Source organism: Denticeps clupeoides, chromosome 9 (assembly GCF_900700375.1).
Source record: "Denticeps clupeoides chromosome 9, fDenClu1.1, whole genome shotgun sequence".
Classification (NCBI taxonomy): domain Eukaryota; kingdom Metazoa; phylum Chordata; class Actinopteri; order Clupeiformes; family Denticipitidae; genus Denticeps; species Denticeps clupeoides.
Genome location: NC_041715.1, coordinates 20,219,222 through 20,239,942, shown reverse-complemented (window position 1 = coordinate 20,239,942; position 20,721 = coordinate 20,219,222). Strand labels below are relative to the sequence as shown.

The following is a 20,721-nucleotide window of genomic DNA, read 5'->3' as shown; positions in this document are numbered from 1 at the left end:
CAGCAGGCACATGTGATCACCATCCACTCGCACCATCTATAAGACCCCAGGACACCCATTAGTGGGCATTCACTCTTCGACCCTGTGGCAGCTAAAAGTGACCTTTGCCCCTGTCAGTAGAGAAATTTGTGGGCATTGTACCATTTTTGTGTTAATGTTAATAAAGAGAAATTACTTCTGCATTTGGGCCCTTCGCCTTTGCCTCCATATGTGTTAAATATGCTCTGCAACTCATCAGTAGAGAAGAGGGAAAATGGTGCAGAAGAAAAGTGTTAAGCTGGACGAGATGGGCTAAAGCTCACACGCATCACTCAGGCAGCTTTTATCCCATTTCCTTCTATCCCAAAGGACATTTCATGCTCATGTATGTTTTATGAGAAAAGTCAAAGCAGCTGAGATGAAACATGCCCCCCTCACCCCACCCCCCGTACTTAAGGGGCAGTGGTGGCCTATCGGTTAAGGAAGCGACCCCGTAATCCCCGATCCGGCAATAGCTTGATAATAAGTTAAATCAGGTAAACAATGTACTGTGTATTTTCAGTACAGAATACAGTCTACAATATTTTTATTGATAGTGCCTGATTGTGCACGATTTGTGTTCTCTGTGGTGTTTAGCACAGGGAAAACCATATGCTCATATGACATGCTTTAAGTTAGTATAATATCATTTTTTTTTTTTGTGGGCTTGTCTAGTCTTTGAGTCAAGCTGTCATTTTATCCATGACATAGTCTAGTTTTAGTCAATGAGAACTGATTATTTGTCAGCAGTATTGCAAGATATATTTTCTTATGTTTATTGTCAGCATTTACTTTGTTTCTGTCACATCATAAAGATTCATTGACAATGATTTTTTTGTCAAATTTGTTTTGACTAGAAGTAACTACTCAAAATGGGGACTTCAGTTTATCACATGGTGCCAATATCAGGCAATTTTTTTTTTTTTTTTGCAATTTGCTAGGAAGAAAAAGGTGATTTTGCCCATCAAACAGTCTGTGGTCGACGTGTCTCTACTGGTCATCCTTATTAATATATTTCTAAATAGCTAACAATCAAATTGTCACTTGAAATGATAAATAGTTGTTTTTTGAAAGGTACAGGCCCACTGCACTAATATTTGATTCTCTATGACCTCTCGAGTTTTTTCTTTGTCATCAGCCCCCAGGCTTGCTGTTGGGGAACATGTTGACTTTGTGGTGAAAGTCTGTTCCATTGACCTTGTTCTGTGTGTGTATGTTTGTCAGGCTGGTATCTATGGCTTCCTAAGAAGCACTCATATAGCACGCAAAAGGTCTTCCATAATAGGAAATGCCATAACTGTTTCTGTAAAATCTTTCATTGAAAGAATGCCTGCACTAATGGCTGTAGAGTTTAAGATACAAGAGTGACACCTCCTGGTAAAAAAGATGACAGCCTTACTGATGCAACCAAGAGACGGCAGGTTTTTGTTTGTTTTGCACTCAGATGTGAGTTACTGGACCCATAAATCACTGCAAAGCATACACACACACACAAAACTGAACATCTGCAGAACAGGTTATTTTTCATTGCATTGCCTGAAATTCTACACTCTGAGTTCTCTTCAACTCGTATAAATCGTTCGCCTTTTACTAAAGGTTTCCGTGGAGAGGACTAGCATGAGTTTTTAATCATTTAACCTGGCTCGTCGGATTCTCGCTTTGGGTGCGAGATGTCCCGGGTTCTTGGGGGCAGTGGTGGCCTAGGGGTTAAGGAAGCGACCCTGCAATCAGAAGGCTGCCGGTTCGAATCCAGATCCGCCAAGGTGCCACTGAGCAAAGCACATCCCCACACACTGCTCCCCGGGTGCCTGTCATTGCTGCTCACTGCTTGTGTGCCATGCTGCAGTGTTTCACAATGACAATCACTTCACTTTCAAATTTCAAATAAGATTCAGCAATTTAATAATATTCAAGCAAAGAAAGGCATAAAATATTTTTTAGACTGTTTTACACTATTTACAATAACCTCACAGTATCATAAAACAAGCATACTTTAAAACACTAACAGTGTTCACCCCATTATGACAACGCAGCTTGACATTGAGATGTCAGGGATTATTCTAGTTAATAGAGATATATCCACTACTCAAGCTAACTGTGAACATGTTTCATTACATTTTTCGGAACAAGCACTGAAAATATTTTTAAATGCTTGATTATTGAATAAGCGAATTGACCAAATAGCATTTAAATCTTATTTTGATTTTCCAAAAAAAAAAATTATGTCTGATGTCACCAGTCACAAGTTATGTCTTTAGACAGATGTGAATCAAAAATAAAAGCAGATGGGAAATGTTCTGTGCTGCACCTCTTGATATCCCTTTCTTCTTTTTCCAAATTCCATATAAAACAAATTTCTAAAATTATTTTCTTTCTGTTCACAATAGGAATTTCCCTAGTGAGACCAAAATGCAATTTTCATAGTACTCACATTGAATACAGTATTCCTAATTAGGTATTACTTCATTAATTGTCCCCTTTTGCCTTACAAATTAAAGTTGCATAATAGAAATTAATTAAGAAACATATTTATGACGTCATGAGCATATTTCAGGGTCAGGTGTAGTTACAACAGAGTCAGGTGTCATGTTACGACCACGAGCTGTCGGGGAAAGGAAGTGCAGAGACGGGACATCTGGACAAATGGGATTTATTAATTAACACAAAAGAAATTGGCACATGGACCAAAAAACCCGCAGGCGTGTGGAGTGATTGCCAGAACTGAAAACAACAACACATACGGTAATGACAGATTCACATTAATGCAGAAGTGTTGGTCAGCTGCCAAACAGGTCCTTATAACCGAGCTCCAACCATGAACGCCTAGTCAGCCACACCTGGCCATGGTTTGAGACACTGTTCAACGGGCGCCTGTCATGGCTGCCCACTGCTCACTAAGGGTGATGGGTTAAAAGCAGAGGACACATTTCGTTGTATTACCGTGTGCTGTGCTGCTGTGTATCACAATGACAATCACTTCACTTTCAATAACAAGGGCCAAACCTTCTGGGTATGTGCAGGCCCTGTCTCTGTGTGTCCCCTTTGATGCTTCCTGCATCGCTCCCTGCCGCCTCCAGTGAGGCAGTCCTAGGCCACCCGGGGGGTCGCTTACCATAACACCTGGAGATGCCTTCTGAGCAAGGGCAGGCCCTGCCCCTACATGTCTCTGCTGGAGCCTCCCACTCTCCTCCCTGCGTTGTGCAGGGAGGTGGTCCTGGACCACCCAGGGACCGATAGCCCACCTGCAGGGCTGTGCGTCCAGGCGACACTCCTTCTGTCAGTGTGGGAACTTTGGTAGACTCCTCACGGCTCAGCCTCTTTTGTATCCGTTGGCCCTCTTCCTACCTGTCCCGACTGGATACTCATGCCACCCAGGGTGCCCTGGTCACTGGCTACCGGAGGATCTGGCCCCGTCGCTTCCCTGCCTACCCCCTTCAGGAGGAGCTCCCAACATTTTGCTGGGGAACGTCTGGGAAGAGGGTTGGCGTGTCCAAGACCGGAGCTGGAGAGGCAGTACAGGCAGCGCAATTTCTGGCTGCCGACTTCCCGTCTCTCTTGTCCACAAACTTACCCCCGCATCGCTGTCTTCCTCCCTCTCGTTGTGATCGCATCACTGAAAGTCACATGGGCCCACACAGAGCTGTTGATGATTGAGGAAGGGCGCGATGGAAGGCACCAACCCAGCACAGTCCGCCCACCAGTTTGCCTCGTCTTCGCTCTCATCGTCATCTGTGTCCTCCCAGTCCACAGGGAGGCTTCGCAGCAGAGCGCAGAGGTCCTGGCTCATGGGAGCAGAACCCTCTGCACTCGACCCCTGCTGCAGCGCATCACGGCGCAACACAACCCAATCCCCAAGCCGGCCGTCCTGCACCTCACACTTGCTTGGCACTTTCCTCAGTTGCACTTCTCCTCTGCTTCATCTTTGTTCTGCGCTTCTGGTTTAGGTTGCTGCATTCTGGTACGACCACAGGCTGACTGGGAAAGGAAGTGCAGAGACAGGACATCTGGTCAAATGGGATTTATTAAATAAATAATAATAAAAAACAGCACAAGGGCCAAAACAAAGGAAACAAACCTGCAAGCGAGAGTCTACATTCCTTATAACAGGGGTCTCCCTGCTGGGATTGCAACTCAACTTTATTGACTGACAAGTCAATCTGAAAATTTCTGAAGTCTTTAATGCCCTATTAGGTATGCATACATTAGATTCATGGAATCAGCAAGTAAACTTCAAATTCAAGAATTAATATTAAAACATATATTTTTACTGGCTAGCAGATCTTCACCGTGGTGGGGCTCATCAGTAACAACGATGAGTCGGCTAACAGAGATGAGGTAAAGCAGCTGGCCGGCTGGTGCAGTGAGAACAACCTGTTGCTGAATGTGGACAAAACAAAGGAAATGACCGTCGACTTCAGGAGAACTCGCCCCACCCACACACCACCCAGCATCCACGGTTGAGACTGTAAAAGACACCAAGTTCCTGGGAGTTCACATCTCAGACGATCTCACCTGGACCACCAACATCACCTCCATTACCAAAAAGGCCCAGCAGCGTCTCCACTTTCTGAGACGGCTGAAGCGAGCCAACCTGCCCCCTCCCACCCTCACCGTGTTCTACAGGGGCACCATAGAGAGTGTCCTGACCAGCTGCATCTCTGCCTGGTTCGGTAACAGTACTGTTGCCGATATCAGGCAGCTTCAAAGGATCATCAAAGCAGCTGGTAACATCATCGGAGCATCTCTTCCGCCGCTGCAGGACATCTTCTACAAGCGCTGCATCAGAAGAGCCTCCTGCATCGTGCTCGACCCCTCACATCCATCACATGGACTTTTTACACTCCTCCCATCCGGCAGACGCTACCGCAGCATCAGGTCTCGATCCTCCAGGATGCGTGATAGCTTCTTCCCACAAGCCATCAGGCTCCTGAACACACTACCTGCACTCATACTTCCCCCCACACACACTCGCACTGTGGACTAACTCTGTTGCACCTCTGCACTTTATACCTCATTGCTGCAAATATGCACACGCTGCTATACGGACTACCTCTTCATGTTGCACTGAAACCAATAACTGTACTATCACTACTGTTATTTATTTGCACAGTCTAAACATGTAAATATCACTGGTCACTTTTTAACACTCATGGTCACACTGCCAGCAGAAGGCGCCACCCAGGGGTGCAGTAAACAGTCGCCAGAGGCCACCACGCAGGACGATGTCAGGGAGCCAGCCAGAGGGTCTGGGTCCTCCGGTGGGAGGACGGAGCAGGGCAGGAGCCCTGTGGTTGCCGCCGTCCACCCTGCCTCTTCTGCTGATGTTTCTGCTGGAGCTCCAAGGACGTAGCCCGTGGAGGGGAGCTCTGTCACGATTGGGTGCACCTGGAGACGCACCTGGCACCAATCTGCATGACAGCAGGGCGGTTATAAAGGTCTTGTTGAGCAGCCCATTGAGGCTGCGACATTTTTTTGTGGACCCTGTTACTTACCTTATGTCTGCTTTTGGTTCCTGGCAATCGCCACATGCTTGCGGTTAGTTTTTGTTCTTTCCACTGGTTTTTCCTTTGTTGTTATTAATAAAATCTTATTCCCATTGTGTCCCGTCGGTGCGCTTCATTCCCCCGTCAGCTCCTGGACGTGACACTCAATGAAGTCATTCTCAATGAGATGACTGCATATCTCTACCCAGTTCCCTAATTTGAAACATACTCAGCAGACAGTCTTTCTTTTTTACATGTAAATGCTATCCATACAGTCATGTCCAAACATTTTATTCAAGGCTCTCTTGGCCTAAAGAGAAAAAAACAGCACTGCAAGCAACTACAATGATTTACAATGGATCAGGAAAGTATTCACAGTGCACCCCTTTTTCCCCTTTTTAAACACAACACCCCTTAATGAATATCACTTCACTTTTTATGTGATTTCTCCATTTTCTTATATTATCTAAACTGAGAAATCACATGTATATAATTTTTCACAGCATTTGCTCAATACTTTGTTGATGCACCCTTGGCAGCAATTACAGCCTCAAGTCCTTTTGAATATGATGCCACAAGCCTGGCACACTGATCCTTGGCCAGTTTGGCCCATTCCTATTTGCAGCACCTCTCAAGCTCCATCAGAGCTCCAGAGATGTTCAATCGTATTCAAGTCTGGGCTCCTGCTGGCTTACTTAAGGACATTCACAGAGCATTCACTTTCCAGATCACCACATCTAATATCAGGTTTAGTCTTCAATTGATGATATAATTCTTAAATCTTTAAGAAAATATGCATGTTTTTGTGTAGAACATTTGGTTTGTGCAACTATGTCAAAGTAAATTAAAACATTTCCAACACAACCAATCAAGCATCCTACCTGTCATAATAATATAGACACATTTCAAGCATATATTATATATTTCATGCGTTTTTCTTTCTTTAATTAATAATGTGAATTGTAAATCTTGATTGTATTGAGCTAACCTCAAATCGTTTCGTGTTAAACTTTCTCTGGCCTGCAGGTGGCAGCACTACACCTCAAATTCTATCAGAATGACGGAGTTCGTCGAAAAAATATTTTAAATTACAGGATTAAATTGCATTTATCTAAATGCTGTGCGCATGATAGTGTGCAATTTTTTTTCATACACGAGGAAAAAAACAGCAGATTATTTTTTTTAAAACTAAAGCTAAAAAAATTGTCCCAGAATTCCGGTTTATATCAAAGTTTAGGTCCTAAACCATCAGGTGTTGAGAACGTCGAAAAAAGGCTCCACCCCCTTTCCGGTGACGTCAGCACAGTCTGAAGTTGGAGCTGATGCTTCACACACACACACGCACACACAAAGACACACACACACAAGCACTCGCACCCGCTAAGCAGCGACAGCGCTTCCAAAATGTGAGTTTTTAAATACATGCTTATTGCTAATATTTAATTTTAGTGTGGTTATTTCAGCATCACAGATGCGGCTTTACCTGTTGCGTTGTATCGCGTATCATATGTTCACCGCTGCGTCCAGCTGGAAATACTTGCAAATTATACTCATGACCACTTTACTTCATTTTATTTAATGACGATCAGACATTTCGACGGTTAGTGCAGAAAAAATAATTAACAGAAATATTAAATAGCCAACTTTTAGCTGCCTTTTGCACTTTCGTGGGGCTGGTTGTCATGGCAGCAAACATTCCGCTTTTTATTCAACGAAGATACGGAAATATTTCAAGTAAGAATGTGAAGAATGTGAACTAGAAAAGATACAGTCAGTTCATTTAAAAATATTTATACAATTCAAATATCTATCTGTAAATTCCTTATAAATTTGCACTTCATCAAATGACAGCTAGATGTCTAAATGACCAATGACCAATGACCAAGTAGGTAATAATCTGGATTTTTTGTTAACAGAGCTGCCAACAATATTTTTTGCAAATTAATCAAAATCCAGTGTTCCTATTATACATATCAGTTTCAAAACATTATTTAGGATGTAAAAAAAACTAAAAATGAAAATCTGTCTCATAAAAGTTTTGCAGCATGATATGAAAGTGAAAACAAAGCAATTGTCATTGTGAAACACAGCAAGTGGTGCACACAACAAAATGTGTTTTCTGCATTTAACAATCACCTTTAGTGAGCAGTGGGTGGCTATGAAAGGTGAGCAGAATGTGGGGATGGTACTTTGCTCAGTGGCACCTTGGAAGTTTATGGGTCACAAAAATGTTGCGTTGTCCAAAACAGTTTTACATTGGCAGGAACTTGTCTGTTTGTTTTGCAGATGTCAGTTTGACATCTTTAGGCACCCTAAAGGGGCAGACAATCCCACGTCCCAATATTCCTGACCAAAACATGACTCCATTACCTCCTTGCTGACATTGCAGTATTGTTGGGACATGATGGCCATGCACCAACCATCCAGAATTCCATCCATCTTGACCATCCAATGTCACGCAGCATTCATCAGTGAATAACAATTTGAAAAGTAGTCTTCATGTATTGGTAACATTTCTCAAAAATTTCTCCTTGTGAGCTTGGTTAGGGACCGCTGTGTGGACATTGAGAGGTTCTCGGGCGTCCAGAGGAACCAGCAGCTTCAAATACCTGCTTGCTGCTCATCAGTGGCTTATTGAAAGCTGCTCTTTTATTACAATGCAATTGTCTGACAGAAACACTCCTTTGCCTTTATCTGAATGAACATTTTGGTGAATTGCATGCTTTTCATCTGTTTTCCTATACTGTATGAAAACTGTGACTTGCTTAATGATGTGTAACAATCTCCATAAGTAGTTTACATTAAATTAGGCTTATCAAAACTGTCTGTGATTGATATCAGTGATCTAAACAGACAGATTGATGCAAGCAAAAACCTTCACAATAAAACCTCCTACATGCATAACTATATGGAACACAGCATAAATAGATAGATAGATTGAAAAAAGCACAAAGGTTTTAAGTTGTTTGTTTTAAATTTTAGTAATTTACTGGTTCTTACTCTAGATGACAAAATCTGTGGCGTAATGATATGTATTTTGATGTAATATAGTGAGTGTGAATAGTTTGTAATCTTGCTACCTCACAGTGACATAAACACAACTCATCTGTTCTGTAGTGTGAAAGCAACTGTCAGTGCTACTAATATGTACGCTGATAAAAAAATAATAATAAAGGGAACACTTAAACAACACAATGTAACTCCAGGTCAATCACTTAGCAAGCAACACTGATTAACAATCAATGTCACATACTGTTGTACAAATGGCATAGATGACAGATAAAAATTATAGGCAATGAGCAAGACATCCCCAATAAAGGTGTGGTTCTGTAGGTGGTGACCACAGACTACTTCTCAGTTCCTATGCTATCTGGCTGATGTTTTGGTCACTTTTGAACGCTGGTGGTGCTTTCACTCTAGTGGTAGCATGAGACGGAGACTACAGCCCACACAAGTGGCTCAGGTAGTGCAGCTCATCCAGGATGGCACATCAATGTGAGCTGTGGCAAGAAGGTTTGCTGTGTCTGTCAGTGTAGTGTCTAGAGCATGGAGGTGCTACCAGGAGACAGGCCAGTACATCAGAAGTCGTGGATGAAGGCTGTAGGAGGGCAACAACCCAGCAGCAGGACCGCTACCTCCACCTTTCTGCAAGGAGGAACAGGAGGAGCACTGCCAGAGCCCTGCAAAATGTGCATGTGTCTGCATATGCTGGTGCGGTTGACCCTGTCAAACTATGTAAAGAACAAAGTATTTAATAAGAATATTTCATTCATTCAATTCTAGGATATATGATTTCCATGTTCTATTTATTTTTGAGCAGTGTATTTGGATTTGTAGGGGTTGTCACTCCACTGAACATTTAAGTGAAGTGATTGTCATTGTGAAACACTCCAGCCATGACAGATGCCCGGGGAGCAGTGTATGGGGACGGTGCGCAGTGGCACCTCAAACCTGCAACCTTCTGATTACAGGGCCGCCTCCTTAACCACTATGCCACCACTGCCCCCTTAGTTAGCTTTGTCTTCAAGTTTGCATGTTCATTGTCTTAAAAGAATGTGTCTGCACTGATGTATACGTAATACTGACACAAGTAAGAGATTGTAAGTGGTTTTATCACAGTCAAAATATTCAGGAAGTCTTAAGCCTGTATAGACTTGTCCAAATGTATTTTTTTCCCCATCTGGATTCAAAAATACGTGTTGCTTTAGTGCATTCACCACACAGGACAGATTCAGAGTGAATGTGTGCTGTGTTCTGTCAGCCTTCTGTTTTTGAAAGCTTTATAGTTTTTCTTCCTTCACCTTCTTCCAATGTGGTTGTGAGCACAATTTCCATAGCCCATTTACTCCCCATTTAATAGTTTGCTAGGGACCGTCACCAAGAAATGCACTGTCACTTGTATCCCCAGTGGCTGGGTTTAAATATACAGAGAAAACTATTTGATCATTCAGTTACTTTAGAGGAAATATGATTAAATCAATATTATAAAAATACTCTTCATATTACACAAAAAACAAAATCTCAATATGCTATTTTTCAGAGTGCATGTTTTTTTTCAGTATTGCATGTTTTTGATATTTCTTGCAGCATGGAGGGTTGCTGACATCTGACCGGTGGAAACCAGATAGTCTGAGTTTTGAAGAGAAAGCAGGAAAACAGACCATGGCTGCCCATCGAATCAAGTCAAACAACATTGCAGTGCCCCGTTGCAAGTCTGAGGGAATGCTTATTGAGCAAACCAAAGGAGTCTCTGAAGTCAGACTCAGTGAAGTTAAAGGTCTGTCCTGTCCTTGAATTTGATTGTGTTTTACAGTTGATTCAAATATCACATTTCCACCTTTTCCCCTTTTTTTTTAGTTCTTTCACCAAGTACCTTAAGACTAGACACTACTCCATCCTTTGGTGCTGCCAGGGAAGTTGTTGCCATTAAGGATTACTGTCCATCCAGTTTTACCACCCTAAAGTTCTCAAAGGGTGACCGTCTCTTTGTGATTGACACATCACATGGTGAGTGGTGGTATGCCCACAATAACATTGAGATGGGGTATATACCGTCAGCCTATGTCCAGCCCCTTAACTGTCGAGATTCTCCATTCAGTGACAGTGGAATGGTTGACAGTCTAGAGGAGAGCACTGAAGAAGCGCCCAGTGACCAGAATGCCATTGGGGAGTGGTCAGGACTCATTGAAACGCCAGCTGAACCTCAAAATGGAAACATTGTGAAACGGAGATCCATCAATCCTTTCCTGAATATTGACCATCAAGATGCCATGGATCAGAATGCTAACCGGAAGTCCATTCACATTTGTGACAATATACTTAATACTGCAATTCCCACAACTGTGAACATGCGGAAAAATCACAGAGAGCCATTTAAAAGCAAGCGTTGTTACAGCTTGTCAGAGCTGTCTATCTTGAAAGCCCAAGCAGACAATCCCCCAGATTCTTTAGGCGTCTTTGGTAACCTAAAGTCCCCTGTACCCGAAGAATTTCAGAGTAGAGAGGATTTTCGAACAGCATGGCTAAACCACAGGAAACTAGCAAGGTCCTGCCATGATTTGGATTCTTTGGGACAAAATCCAGGCTGGGGTCAAACTCAGCCTGTAGAAACTCATATTGTGTGCAGATTGGACAGCTCGGGTGGAGCAGTTGAACTGCCAGACACCGGCATCAGCATTCATGTACCAGAAGGTCATGTTGCTCCCAATGACACTCAGCAAATCTCAATGAAAGCCTTGCTTGACCCACCACTGGAGCTTAACAATGATCAATGCACCACTGTCTGCCCAGTAGTGGAACTCAGACTCAGTAACATGGAGACCAAGACCACCATCACTTTGGAGATGAAGGTGTCTGTGGTGGTCAAAATGGACAGTAGGCAAATAGCTGAGGTTGTTTGTGTAAGGAGTGACAGCAAAGAGGGTCCTTATACTCCAGTACCTCAGGCTTATATGTATGGAGACACAATTCAGGTACGGCTAGACAATCTAGAGCCCTGCATGTATGTGTCTGTTGTAGCACATGCTCCTTTTCTTATGCAGTATAGCACAGTTTGGGAACATGTGCTGAAAAAGGTAACTATTGGTGTTTATGGACCCAAACACATCCACCCATCCTTTAAAACAGTCGTGGCCATTTTTGGCCATGACTGTGCACCAAAGACACTTCTGGTGAGTGAGACTGCAAAGCAGCCACAGTTGTCTCCTTCTGTATCTCTTCAACTCTGGGGAAGACACCAATTTGTCCTGGCAAAGCCCCAAGACCTACAAGTTGGTATGTACTCAAACATGTCCAATTATGAGGTCAAGGCAATTGAGAATTGTCAATTTGTCAGGGGGTTTCAGGTCAAGCTAGGTAAAGTGTGTCGGCTTGTCTACACAATTGCTGCACGTGTGGCTGTTGACCTCTCTGACTTCACTCTGCGGATCCAGGTCAAAGACAAGCAGGACTGTATTCTAGCCCAGTTTTGTGTGCAGACACCACCACCTCCTCCAAAATCTGTGCCAAAGTCCACAGGGCATAGACGCTTTTTGAAGAAGAATGAAATGAGCAAAATCATCCTGTCACCCCTTGCCGTTATTACCAAATATCCAGTGTTCCAGGACTGCCTGGTTACAAACATAAAATTTGGAAGATTTATCAAAACAGTGAACAGAAAGACCCTGAACCCTTATCGATTGGAGTACAAAAAGGGGGATATGATTGCTCTCTTGAGCGATGAGAAAATTAAACTCAAGGGACATCTGTGGACCAAAGAATGGTACATTGGCTACTACCGTGGCCGGACAGGACTGATTCATACCAAAAATGTGCTGGTTACTGGCAAAGTGAAGCCACTTTCTTTCAAGGGCCCTGACCTCACAAGCACAATCCTTCTACAAAACATTGTGAAGCCTTGTATGTTCCTCACATACATGTATGCTTCTGTGAGGACCACACTGATGGAGAATGTCGGCAACTGGAGGGCATTTGCTGACGCTTTGGGTTATGTGAACCTTCCACTGAGTCACTTCTGTCGGACTGAGCTAGAAGGTGAAACTGAGAAAGTTGCTGCTGTTTTGGAGAAGCTAAAGGAGGATTGCAACAATCCTGATGTCAAAGAGAGGAATTCCTTCCAGAAGGAGCTCATGACTGTAAGTAATTATGATCATGTAGGGCGTAATGATGGCTTAAATGTTTCTGTACGTTGAGACGATTATATTATTATACCAAAATGACTTGGGTTTTTAAATATGAAGTCATTGCATTGCATTCTATATTACCTATAGTGCCTTATAATCATAAGTTACAGGTCACTTTGTGTCAAGCTTAGAGTATTAATGGTATTACATAGGTATTAAGCTGTTACAGATTAGGCTACTATTTTAGCATATCCAGTCAGCTACAAGTCAAGGCCAAGAACACCAGTAGCATAGTGTCTAAACACAACTATGAATGAGCAACATAAAGAGGTTGCTGATGTGTTTATATACAGCTTGGCTACTTGGTAGTCGTGTGCCCCCTTGGTTGAAGTATGCAGTTGTGACAATGTGTTATAATTAGAATGAGGCATAATAAGAAGCTACAGCAAAATTATTACTTTGAAAAGTTTTTGCCCATAGTCCTCACATGAAACAAAAAAAATCCAAAACTGGACTCTTTAATGTTCTTTGACTACATAGCTGAGTCAACCATGGGTGTGAGTTGTGCTGCATGTGACTGCATGTGTTTGGGTTGGGTGCGTACATGACAAATTCACCAGTGAAAATAAAGTGGAAATAAAATCTGGGTCTGCATAATTATTTTTGGATGCAATTCTTTTTTTGCCATATCTGCCTATTGCATTGTTTTGCACTTTATTGCGAAAGAGACTGCTTTAGAAAGAGAAATAATTTTGCTGTAACAAACTATGAATGATGCAGTATTGGTCACAGTGGTGGGCAAAGTACACAAATCATGCACTTGAGTTAAAGTAGACATCCGAGGTAAAATATTAATCCTCCCTTTCAGCGTTATCATGAGGAAAAGTATAAATATATTTGCAGATTCTTTGTAATATCACTCTTGCTTAATCATTATTAAGTATGTCATCCGTTAAAGTGATCATAAACACAAAACACTGTTAGGCAAAGTATTAGGTGAAACACTGAAACATTTATTATATTGCTTCTGCATGCATCATAATGCATAGATGGACCAAGATTATTAAATTGCATTTTTTTTATCTGAAAGCTTATATTTTGTCAAATCCATCAGAAATGTTCTTATTATAAATACATTTTTATTAATCAGCCTTTCCAGTCAGTTTTATGTCCACGCTGTTACTAAAAGAGAAATTAGAGATTGATACTTTGCAAAGTGGCTCTCATTTGAAACAACACATAGTAACTAATTTAAAAGAGATGTCAGTATGACGTATTGGAGTAAAAAGTAAGATATTTTACTTGTTGAAATGAAATGTTACCGAGTTTAAGCCAAAAATCTTCCAAAATACACTAAATGTATACACGGTACCACAGTAACAAATTAGTGTCGGACACAGTCAGGATAAATAAAAGGAACCAGACAAAGCAAATACAAAATGTCTGGAAGTGTGACATTATTGTCCAGTTATTTGTTAAAATATAAGAATATTTATACACTTTAAAATCAGACTGTTTGAAGTGAAAATGTATCCCAGATATCTACAGCGTTTATCAGTTAAAAAAATACTACATTTAATATCCTCATGTTCATAATAACGATATGCTTGTTATTTGATATGCTAGATGACTGGCCAAAACGAAATCCAAAGATGCATTTGTATATATGCCATTGTCTCCTTAATGTGTTCTGTCAGCTAGCTTCTCAGTGTGGTTCTCAGTGTGTTTGTGCTTCTTTCTCTAAAACCTCAATTCCTCAACCTATTTATAACACTGTATTGTTTTGCTGGCTGTAGAATTTCATGCATTGTAGTCCAAGCTGCTGGGAAGGAAGGCAAAACTTGTCCTCTCCTGGGTCCTCTAAGATTAAAGACTTCCATAGTGCTTCACATCATGGAGATGTTCTTCCTGTATTTACAGTTGTAGGGGCTGAGAAATCACAAATTTTCACTTATTCTCATGAATGAATTTTACTTTTCTGCAGTAGCAGACTACAGGTTTTACTATTTACAATTTTTTGCATAACTATTGTAGCACAAAAATGAAGTGGAAGATGCATGTTAATGTCATTTATGTCCCTCTGGCACTGAACAGAGGTTGAAGGCTAGTGGATTCTTGTATAATATTATACGTTTTTGTTAGATACTATGACAGAAACAGGAAACTGATACAAGAATTTGATGTGACATGAGCAGGGTTTCCCTTCAGATCCTGCCTCATTATTATTATATTATATTAAGTCTGCCTGCTGGAGGGACTTGTTTATGTTCTGCTTGATCTTTTGTGAAGGGCGGGGTGTTGGTAGAATCACCTCCCCAGGATTTCCCTGCTAGAGCTGAGGCCGTGGCGCACGTAGTGCGCTGACAGACAGAAGAGAGGAGTGGACTGATATACAAGTCATCTGAACTTCCATCTGAGCGTTCAGCACAGGATCCGCATGGACACCCCACACCCCACTGCATAATCCACTGACAATGGCTCCTCTCCCAAGCCATGCTCAAAAAGTACATTTAAAGTGATAGAAGCTATTACACTTAAAAATATGTTCATGCTTACATTGTCCATCACAAAACACTCTTAAAGTGAAGTGATTGTCACACAGTGAAATTTGTCCTCTGCATTTAACCCATCACCCTGAGTGAGCACCATATATATATATTACACTCATGTAATATATATATTTTTTATTTATAATTATGCACGTACGATGGATTTTTGTCATCATTTTGTCCCTATATAGTAAATGACATTCATGTTTCTAAAAAGTATTTTTTTGCCCATTGATAATGTCATGAACACATGACCTCTGTGGCACTTTGCCATAATGCCTTGCTGAATGCAGGCAGGGGGAAGTTTGTTTAGCTGCCTGTCTCTGTTTTGTAGAGCCGTCTTTGTTGTTTGAAGGTTCATTTCTGGGTTAGCAGGGTTTTACATCCCAGAAAGGAAACTGCTGCAAATGAAAAAGTCTTATCTTTCTTCCTCCTGCAGCACAGCTGTGTTATCATTTATATAAATACGCAGTTAACAGCTGAATCAAGGATTCACATCATAATGTGTTATTAATGCAACGTTACCTAAATAAAATTAATGTAACTCGATAAGTACTTTCCTAGACAACTGTGAATATTCATATAGATCTCTTTCCTTTGAGTAATAAAGACAGTTACGTTCCAATAACGTTCAGACCAGCCCATGCATCTGGTTGTTTTTTTTTATCTTACTTGCTTGAATTCTAAGATAACTGTTCTCTTTCTCTGTGTTGTGGACTAAGCCTATCTCCTCCTCCTGCTGGCCATCCCCCATGGGTTTCCTGCAATTCCTAGCATTCCTACTGACAGAGCTGAAGTCTTATTTCCACCAGATTAGTGGTGTGCCTGGCAGTGGGTGCCATGGATTTCCGTGTTTATCACTTGGCAGCTTTCTTCTGTTTTCTGAACACTCTCAACACTTTGCATACAGGGCAAGCAAAGAAAACACATAGCTGGCTGGTGTTAAAACAGTTTCTGGACTTTCCATCCCCACCCTGTGTCCTTTCACAGTAAAAGGGTCATCTAATAATTTCTGTGAGCCAACAGGATATCCCACCTCCACCCCTCTCATTACCCATGGCCCACTGTACACCATAATAGCATGTACTGTCCTACTATCTTAGGGTTCATCTGGGTTCACTGAGCTCACTTACAGATAAACATGCCTGGATGTCTCCATTTCTCCTGAGACAGGAATTTGCTCTGCCATTTTCTTAAGATAACAAAAATGGCCAGTGATTACAGTATGAAATTTTAGTTTTATGATTTTCATTTAACACTAGAACTTAAACTCTAGGCTCTCCTGAAGATGGACTGCCAGGGCTTGGTGGCGCGACTGGTCCAGGACTTTGCCCTTCTAACCACAGCTGTGGAGATAGCTGGGCGTTGGAGGGAACTGGCTGAGAAGCTGTCAAAAGTCTCTAGGCAGCAGATGGATGCCTTTGAAGCGCCTCACAGGGATGTTGATGGACTGGTAGAGCATGAGGTGAGATCCTTTTCTTTCAACAATTATCATAATTTGTACCTTGATTGGATATATGATGACAGTATAAGAATAGTCTTTAAGAATAGTCTTTAAACACAATAGCTGACATTATTTCAATCTCAATGACTTGAGAAGTACAGTGAAGTACAATGTAGCCTGGTACATCACTCTGAGACTCTTTGGGCTACTTACAGGCCATGTGGAAGCCGGCGTATGATTTCCTGCTGACATGGGCATCACAGATTGGTGACAGCTACAGAGACGTGATCCATGAACTCCATGTGGGCCTGGATAAGATGAAGAGCCCCATCACCAAGCGCTGGAAGCACTTGACAGGCACGCTCATCCTTGTCAACTGCTTAGACCTGCTCCGAACATCAGCCTTCAACACTGCCCCAAAAGATGACTGTCCCATTTGATCAGTTCAGACATTTTGATTTTAACACTGCCCCACCCAGACTATATACAATTTCTTCATTCACAGACATGTTATTTAGCGAATGGACTAGAAAGTATAGATGTATGTCGCTCTGGACAAGAGCCTCTGCTACAAATGGCTCAGCAGATTTCCATGAAAACCCATGTGGCAGCACACCTTCACTGAAAACGTTAAAGGGTACGGAATTGCTGATGTTACAAGTGATGCCTGGAAAATGGCGCATGGAACGTGGACAATTCTGCAAGTTATCAAAGTGTCGTTCTACAGTTACACATATGCACTGACCTCTCATACGGCTTCTGAAAAGTGAAACGCTGCTCCTGTTTCTACATGTAGGCTCTCTGTAGCCCTTAATTATTAAATCAAATTGACATTTGAATGGGGTCCTCTGCACACATTGAACCATGCAAGCATATTCTCAGTATTCATACAAAATGTATTTATTGGTTAATGTATAAAGTTTTTTTTACACCACATTTTAGAACATTTTCAAGCACATTTTAACATATATGTAATAATTACAATTCACAAAATTCAGTTGCCCTTTGTACATTTTGCATTAGTGATGCCAAGATCAGTATATGAATTAAATATATTTAATTAAATAAACATTCATAACAATACCACAGATGTAATTGTAGTAATGTATTATATACATGTTAATAAAGTAGCCTGATCCATTCTTTTAATATGATATAATGCACACAGCAAATTTGAGCAGTAATTTAATATTATGTTTTTAGAGTGGGGGGAATAATTCTATCAGCCCGCTGAATTTGTAAGTTACAAAGAAATTAAGTAGTTTTTTTATATAGTATTTTAATGGAGAGATGCAGCGTACATAAAGTACATAAAGAATTATTTGCATTAAGTAGTACTTCAACCCATCAAGAATTATGGCTCCCTTAGATTGGACCAGAATCATTTTTGCTTGCCTCCCCAAAGCAAGAATAATTCAAAACCACCGTATTTGGAAACACCAAAAGTTGTCAGAGAGGAGGTGTTTATACAATCATAATAATAACTATATGTTATTATTATGTGCATACATATTATGTATGTTTATGCCATGTGAAATTTTTAATTAAGAATATGAAATATAAAAATTAAAATATTTTTTTGTCATGAGCATCAATTAAGCCATTGACACTTGGGGGTGTGGTTGGGTAAGTAAGACTGAAACCATGGAATTGTGGGAGGAATTCTGCCTGCAACTGTGTATATGTGATCCTGAGTCCAACCATGAATCATTCAAGAGCTGTGCTTCTCACTTTCTGAGGCTTCATATTTAGCAGGTGTAGGGGTGTGTGAGACATGTTCATGCCTGTGTGTGCTTCAGAGCCATTAGGCCAGATACTCTCACTCGGTATCAGGTTGTCACACTACTTTGTGTTTACACAAAAAAAAACTACAACTTTCCTTATTGGCTACATACTGAAAGAACCAACACGATTATGACTCGCAACACAGATGCTCCATCACGGGGACACAGACATGGACACTGGACACTGGCAACAACACTGGGGAACTTGGAGTTGAAGGTAGAAATGCAGAACGGGGTTAGTGGTACACAGACGGGTGCAGGAAGTGAAGACTGGCCACGGCCCAGGGTCCCAGGAATGGTAATCAGGATCAGGTGAAAGTGAGAGACAAGTAGGAGGCGATGTTACAGATTATCTGAAATATGATCAATTTGAATAAGGCAACAAGGTGCTTGTACATTACTGTAAGTGAGAAATGATACGACAAGTTGCAAAAAACATCACTGATCGCAAATACAGTGCAACACAACTCTGTTGTAGTTTCTACTGCTTCCTGCTCATGGCTGATGCTAAGGGAACCGATGCTGAAGCAAGTTTGTTCCACGATCACCTCCTCTCCTAAAATGTACATCCTTGCAGTTACCTTGTGCTTCTATTTAGCTTCGAAAACTTTAAAAGTGAGTACTATGCATAACTTCACACACTGTCCTGAAGCTAAATTTTACGTAAGAAGAACATGTATATCTCATAATAATTGCTCATGTATTTGTTTTACAAAGAAGCAGAATACATTTCTATATTCCATTTGAAAATTGGATTTCTGTTCCTTCTGTGGATGAACTGCATAGTGGAAAAAATCCACTTGTCATCTGCAGCATTTTCTGTTCATGAGAGTGTAGATGTTATCATATAAAACACTTTTTTTATCTTCACTCCAGCCTGTTGAACCTCTCATGTTTCACTCCCTCCTTTTCTTCAGGACTAAGACACACCTTACAGCCCACCTGCCTGCAAATGGGCCGATTCTGCCTGCTGTGACTTGCCTGCACGTGCAGCGTGGGTGTGTCTGACATGCAGCAGCAGCTGCCCAAACAGATCAAGGAGCAATCACCGTGACTGGTACTGCCTGCCTTCTTCTGGCCTGCATTCCTTCAACGGCCAAGCAGAACCAAGTGCACAGACAGGGGTGCAAGCCATCATCAGGCTGGTTATCTGGAGAGAACGGGTTCACACACACCATGTTAACCCACGAAATACGCAGATAAGAGGTTATAAGCAAGGCAGTAGAGTCCCAACATGGCAAAGATTCCTTTACAATTCAGTATCAGCTAGTTTATTATACCTTTTAGTGGGATAATATAAATATATTTATGTTCTAAATATATTATTATAAATGTCAGCCAACTGTTGAGCACTATTTTGTAGACCTTTCTTTCAGGCTTTTAAATCAGTCAGTTCTGGTTAAATTCTGGTAAATGGCTGAGACTGTTCCTCCTCTAACTGTCACCTTATCGTGGTGGAGGAGCCCTAATGATCCTAGGAGGTATGTTGTCTGGGGCACTTGGTGCCCCTGGTAGGGTCTCCCATGACAAATTGGTCTTAGGTAAAGGGTGAGACAAAGAAAGGTTCAGAAGACCTTTCATGGAAGGAAAAACAAAGAGCAACAGTACCCGGCCTGGAGGTTACTGGGGTCCCATCCTGGAGCCAGGCCTGGGGTTGGGTTTGTGAGTGAGCGCCTAGTGGCCATGTTCTCACTCATAGGGTCCGGCCGCGCCCAGCCCGAACCAAATATATGGGCTCATCCAACTGTGGACCCACCACCCGGTGGATCGGGTCCGGTGCAATGTGGATCGGGTGGCAGACAGAGGCGGGAGCTTTGGCGGTCCAATCCCCAGACAAGGAAACTGGCTATTGGGACAAGGAACATCACCTCTCTAGAGGGGAAAGAGCTGGAGTCTCGTGGAAGAGTTTGAGTGGTACCGGCTAGATATAGTCAGACTCACCTCGGCACATAGCATTGGCTCTGGAACCCACGACCTTGAGGGAGGTTGGACTCTCCTTTGCTGGAGTTTCTCCGGGAGAGAGGCGGAGGGCTGGGGTTGGCTTTTTGTTAGCCCCAAGACTCTCAGCCTGTTTGTTGGGGTTTACCCTGGGGGACTAGAGGGTAGCTTCCCTGCGCCTTCGGGTCGAGGAAAGGGTCCTGACTTGTTTGCGCTTATGCGCCAAATAACAGTTCAGAGTACCCACCCTTTTTGGAGTCCCTGGGACAAGTGCTAGATAGTGCTAGATACTCCAGATACTGGGGGACTTCAACGCTCATGTGGGCAATGGTAGCATGACCTGGAGGGGTGTGATTGGAAGGAACGGGCCGCCAGATCTGAACT

At 42.0% G+C, this 20,721-nt stretch overlaps 1 protein-coding gene and 1 pseudogene across 1 annotated transcript; both read left to right on the top strand.

The window, feature by feature from the left end:
• Positions 1-1,564: 1,564 nt before the first annotated feature.
• LOC114797531 (uncharacterized) lies at positions 1,565-1,690 on the top strand (annotated as a pseudogene).
• Positions 1,691-6,838: 5,148 nt separating this feature from the next.
• Positions 6,839-17,747, top strand: sh3bp4 (SH3-domain binding protein 4). Its single transcript, XM_028992262.1, has 5 exons — positions 6,839-6,907; positions 10,089-10,278; positions 10,359-12,634; positions 16,448-16,636; positions 16,831-17,747. Exons 2-5 carry the CDS (start codon positions 10,164-10,166, stop codon positions 17,053-17,055), a joined length of 2,805 nt encoding a protein of 934 aa, XP_028848095.1. The 5' UTR covers positions 6,839-6,907; positions 10,089-10,163; the 3' UTR covers positions 17,056-17,747.
• Positions 17,748-20,721: the final 2,974 nt, after the last annotated feature.